This window comes from Macadamia integrifolia, chromosome 3 (assembly GCF_013358625.1).
Source record: "Macadamia integrifolia cultivar HAES 741 chromosome 3, SCU_Mint_v3, whole genome shotgun sequence".
NCBI lineage: Eukaryota > Viridiplantae > Streptophyta > Magnoliopsida > Proteales > Proteaceae > Macadamia > Macadamia integrifolia.
Window position 1 is genome coordinate 7288972 of NC_056559.1, and position 6050 is coordinate 7295021.

Below are 6050 nucleotides of genomic sequence, written 5' to 3' on the forward strand. Positions count from 1 at the left end.
CCACCCCCCACCTTTACGATAGAGTTGACAGAATGAATAGATTAGTTAGGTGTTTTGGAAATCGTCTTCTGTGGCTGAGCTGTCCTCTCTCCCCTCTCACGCTATTCTTTCTATTCTCCTCTCTTCCATAATATGAAACAGATCTTCATACAATCTGTTCTCATACCCCTTTCTCTTATCTTCTTTTCTGTTATATATCCTGTGCATGTTTATTCTGTTATTTGTGCTTAATTCTGGCTTAGTTTGTGGGTTATTCCTTGTTTAATCACCTGGTGAACTGGCCTCCGATTCATGTTAAAATTAGATATTAGTTATTTTTTGTTAACTGATTGTTTATTGAGTCAGATCACAATTTGCTGCTGTTTCTGAATTCCCTGCAACTACCTATTGATTCTGCTAGTTTTCTGGTTTTCAGTTTTCTACCACAGTAGGATACTTCAGTAGATCAAAATCCAACTGTTGATTCTTCTTTGAAATTGGAGGGTATATTCTACTACTTAATTAGACCATTTGACCTGATCTTTAGCCAATATGAGTTCTTCCCTTGACCTTTGATCCTACACAATTGCTGGTTTCTGAAACCTGACTGCAGGCCATTTCAGACCACATTACTGCTCATATTTCCTTTGCACATGTGACTTTCCTGAATCAGGATGATTGTTGACTTGGGGCAATCTAGGACTATTTTAGCATTTGTCTAGATTCTGTAGATGGTGTGGTTAAGAGGGGGTCCAGGCTTTGGGTGTTCTTTTTTACGTTGCTTCTTTAAGAACATTACTTGCCACTTTTCATTATTGTAATTATCCTGGGGCATTAGTAATGCAGCTGAATTCTTGCAGTTCTATTGTGCCAGTCTATATATGCGGTAATGATATCTTGCATTATCAAATCCAATGTCATTCTTTCTTATCTGTTCGGTTTCACCCAAGTTATATTTTTAATGGCCATGAAGCCTAGACTTAAAGCCTGGAACTACTGGAGCTGGAAATATATAGACAGCAGATAGAAACTTGGCTTGGTCTATAGATGCGATTCCCATATGGCTGGTGTTTGGTTGTAAGACTTCATATTGTGTAGGAGATCCATTAAGAAATTTCATCAATAGATCTGTCTATGGAATTTTCCAGATGGGTATTTTAGTCATCTCCATGACTCCACCTCAGTGCAGCTGATTCTAAAACACAATAGTTGGGAAGGAGATGACAGTATTCTGATTTTTTTTTTTTTTCTTTTTTTTGCCCTTTTAGGTTGATATGGTCATAATCCCAGCAACAACCGGGCAGATGGGTGTTCTACCCGGACATGTGGCAACTATTGCAGAGCTGAAGCCAGGTGTCATGTCCGTGCATGAAGGGAATGATGTCACCAAGTACTTCATCAGTAGTGGCTTTGCGTTCATTCATGCTAACTCCTATGCAGACATTATTGCTGTTGAGGCAGTACCAATTGATCTCATTGACCCAAACCTTGTCCAGAAGGGGCTTGCAGAGTTCACCCAGAAGCTCAGTACAGCCAATACTGAATTGGAGAAGGCTGAAGCTCAAATTGGAGTAGATGTCCACAGTGCTCTCAATGCGGCCCTCACAGGCTAGTGTTCTTGATCAAGAAAAGTATAGTTTTTTTTTTTTCTTTTATCTTTCTTTGGATTGCATGCAGGGATGATGTATTCTCCTTTCTAGATTTTGCCATGATTTGGAGAACATTGAATAAATATTTAGAAACAAGGAACTCTGGAAAGGTTTCTTTTCCTCTTTCCCCTTGTATTTTCTTTTTAGAGATGCATCTTACCATGGGGGAGATTGTAAGTTGTTCACTTTTTACGCGTTGATTATGACTTCAAAAGATTCTAAACTTCCTGGATGTAGTAGACCACACATTCTGAGCATGATCATTGTTCACTTTTCACTTGATTTTGTTTTTCGGGGGAGTCATGGTGGATTAAATCCTCCTGTATGACAAACTAGTTTTGGATTATTGCTCTCAGAAGGAACTTAATTATGGGAACAGTGAAGGCTAACACATGATCAACTATTTAGTGTGATGCAAGTATCCTAAGTAAATTAGAAAATCTTTGGTCTCTTTCTCACAAAGTTAAATATATTGTATATATGCACTTAAAGATCGTGTTTCAAAGTATCAGATATGCATTAAAAAGGGGGGGTTGTTTTAGGTGTATGATGGTGCAGATAACTCTTCATGGAGGGGAAGATGAGGGTATCTTCACGGCCATCCTTGCAACTGGGTTCCAGTCCCTGGAGGTAGGGGGTTTCCTTAGCAGGCAGATGGAAGAACACAACATCAACTTCCTAGTTTAGGAACATTCACCCTAGAACCCCATCAATATTCATGACATGACCAAGTCAAGTCAGACCTTGATAAGACAATGTGCTTGTGCTGTATTGTTGCAGGTAGGAAGTGGATCATCCTTCTTGTTGTGCTCATTGATAATTATTGTTTATGCTTTCAGTTCTCTACATAACCTCTGTGGTGTTTCCCCAATTGTACTCTTCAATTGAATCCTGTCACATTTTACATAGAAATTTAGAGGTAGACTAGAAAAGAATATTTCATTGTAGTTATAGATGGTTAAAAAAGACTCCTCCCAGAAAAGTCATATTGATGCTAGCAACAGTAACAGTAAAACAATGAGCATTTGTAGATATTAACAACAAATATGGAGGGGGGCATGAACTCAACCTGTGCAGTGACAGGACTGTTCAGTGCCGTCTGTGAATACTTTCTCAGAAACATAAACAACAAAGATGATACAGATGGTCCAGAAAATTTGTTCCTACTGACAAAATTGGCATTTTCGTAGATTAAAAGAGAATTTAAATCATCATTCTCACTTCTCAGTTTCATATGTAGACTGAATTTCAGGCTTCTGGTAACTGACAAGTTTATGCACTTAATGTGATTACGTACTGCAGAACTTGTCCCTACTTTCTTCTCCTTTATTTTAGCACTCGACCCCAGGGCCCCTACCTTTGGCCAAAAACTAACCCTATCTAATCCTGGATAAACCAGATACGAAGTCACAAAGCAAACCAATCTTTTAAACTCCAAGCAAGCATCTTCATCGTTCATGATCATAAGTCCACTTAAATCTATCTTGGCTTCAAATGAAGGGACCGAGTTTTCCTTCGGTCATGGTGAATACGAATCCATTCACTGCAGCGAGTGCAGATGTTTGTACCGTATAGGGGTATGTGGGCCTTAAGACCAAGTGGTGAATGTTCCAACCTGGTGGAGGAAAACTTTCTCATGAAAGTTCCTAATAAAGGTTATGTTTAGTTGCCGAAAAAAGAAAAGAAAAACAAAATTTGAGGAGAGAGATAGACACATAAGTCAATCATTGCATCATGATAAGAAAAAAAATTATGATATAATTATTGGTTTATCTCTCTCTCTCTCTCTTCAAAATTTCTTTTTTCTTTTTTTGAATTTTTTCTTTTCTTACCTTTTCATTTTGGATAACCAAGCATAGCCTAAAAAGAAAATAGCAATGCCCTATCACCTGGTTCAATGCAATCAGAAATATTAAGATCTTGACAATCATTACCTATCATCTCTTGCATTAAATTTCGGACGAAAGAACACTATCCAATTGTGCACATACACTAGCACCCACAGACAATGGGCGGACACATATGTGCATCTTCAGCAAGGGGTATTATGGTATTTGCGCACCTATTGTGTCTGATGCAAGTGCATGTTATCGTGTAGTGTTCTTTCTTCCTTAAATTTCTGTTAAATTCATTGTTTGATTTAAAGTGAAGAGAAAGGAAATCAAATTAATATTACCATAGAATGAAAACTTTTCCAAGCATTACTGTTGCGATAAAAATCGTCTTGAGGACCTTCCACATTAGGCCTACACAGAAAAACAGACAAATGAGAGCCGGACTATTCTGGTAGGGGACTCTCCAATGCCTAAGTTATAAAACTCACATTAGGTAATCTTTTCTCAATAAAAAAATAATCCTTTTTTTTGGGTGTTTACCTTGATATTTGTTGGTCACAAATGAGGGTTCATATTGATATGTGGCGGTTGTAGTGAGTTCCATTAGTGGAAAGAGTCTATTCCTAGTAGATCTCTCGGGAGAGTTCTATTAGGAAACTAGCTCTTGTTTGGAGAGCCTAGGATTAGACAGATTTCCTTGAGAGATCATTGTGCCCATGTGATAAGATCTGTTAAGCTATAGACAAGATCCATTGGGCAAGCGGTATGTGATACTTGGGATCATCCACGCAATCATCGGGATCAGATCAGACTTCTTGATGGGTGACTTGAGAGGTCAGACTCCCTGATGGTCGACCTGAGGGGTCTGCCGTGTAGATGGACAACCTGAGAGGTTTGACCTAGGAGGACCTGGTGGGTCGATCATATAGATGGGCGACTTGAGAAATCAAGCTCCTAGATGGGCAACCTTATTAGGGGTCAGCCCTTTGTTGGGATTTTGCCATGCGTACACACAATTAGATGGTCACTATTTGGCTCATCAATTACCAACAATTATTTTTTGACCTAAAAACTTACCAAATAGATTAACTGATTTTTTTTATTCCTTTTTAACTAGGTTAGTTAGGCCTATATGGTATCATTTTCCTTTTTTCTTTTTACTTATTTAACAAAAATCATTAATGAAAACCATTTTTTATCAAAACATAAAAATGGTTTGGTAACTACTTGGCAAAAATGGTTTTTTGTGAGAAATAGTTTGGTACTTCTCTGCAAAATTATTTTTTGAAGAAATTGGTGAAGAGATTCCCTTCTCCCATCTTTTTTATAACTGTCTTTCTACATTTTGGACTCAAGAAGAGGGGGCAAGGGCTTGGATTTTTAATTACAAAACAAATGACTACTTTACGCCTCTATATTGAGACTTTAAGCACATGCTCATTAAAATTCAACGCAAAAGTAATTGAAAATCAATTTTGGCCAAAACACATAAATGACTCTTGATCTCTCTTTGGTTTTTGTGTTTTATCAATTTTTTTTAAAATAGAAACCCCCTAAATGTAACCAAATGCATCCAAAACTATTGTGTGAACAAAAATTAAAAAATAAAAAACCAAAGAAGGCCTTAGATACGAATGGAAAACTTACAGGGTTAATATGACCTATTTGAAAAGTTTAATTACCATATCTTAAGATTGTAAACATTAGTTGCACAATCAAAATAATAGAAATGTTCAACCACAATCAAAATAATAGAAATGTTCAATTTGTGGTTGAAGTTGGCTATTTATCTAGATGGAGCCTTTTGCATAGGTAATATTTATGCTTTTCTTGAAACCTAAAATCTTTTGAGTTAATCATTTCCTTCTGTATTAGAAGCATTGTTGGAAAATCAGGTTTTTCAACCTGACTCGTTTGGTCAAAAACCTAGCAAGTCGACCTAGTTAAACCCAGGTAGGCCGAGTCTTGTTTTTTCTGTTTTATATATATATATATATTTAAATGCAATAAATATGTAAATAAATCATAAAAATACAGAAAAATATGAAAAATGCGGGAAAAAAATTAACATATCAATAATTCAAGGGTTGCAGGCAAGAGTCTTTCTCTTAATTAGAACGTTAGGTTAAGATTAAGGATTAGAAAATATAAATTATATCTTCCAATAATCAAACTTCCAATAAAATAAGAACTTTGGATTTATGAATACAGGAAGTTTCTTGGGTCCCAAGTTCCTTTTGGTAAAAGGAAAGAAGTAGGAGAAGTTACTAAGGTAGGGGTCTTGGGATTTGGGATTTGGGATTTGGGATTTGGGATTTTAAAGAGAATTTATTTGATTTTTTTTAAATGCCTTTTGATATAATGATCAGATTCAGTGGATTTTTACTCAACCAAAAAACCGAATCAATGTTGAATCATCTTGACTCGTCTCAAGTCTTGTTTTTTTTTAACACAGGGTGAATCTTTGTGGCTCTTGACCAAGAATCTCAAATTTTGACTCAACTCAGGCGAATCTTCCCGAGGAAAACCTGGTTTTCCAACTATGATTAGAAGTAAAACCTCATCCACATCAATATCCCCTCCCCCC

The 6050-nt window shown here is 36.7% G+C and overlaps 1 protein-coding gene across 1 annotated transcript in view; it reads left to right on the forward strand.

The window, feature by feature from the left end:
• LOC122073515 (ATP synthase subunit delta', mitochondrial-like) overlaps window positions 1-1860 on the forward strand; it is a 5202-nt gene extending 3342 nt beyond the window's left edge. Inside the window, exon 2 of the mRNA XM_042638106.1 lies at window positions 1248-1860. Within this exon, the coding sequence (XP_042494040.1) occupies window positions 1248-1592 (345 nt within the window). The 3' untranslated portion in view covers window positions 1593-1860. The remainder of the gene's footprint in view (window positions 1-1247) is intronic.
• Window positions 1861-6050: the final 4190 nt, after the last annotated feature.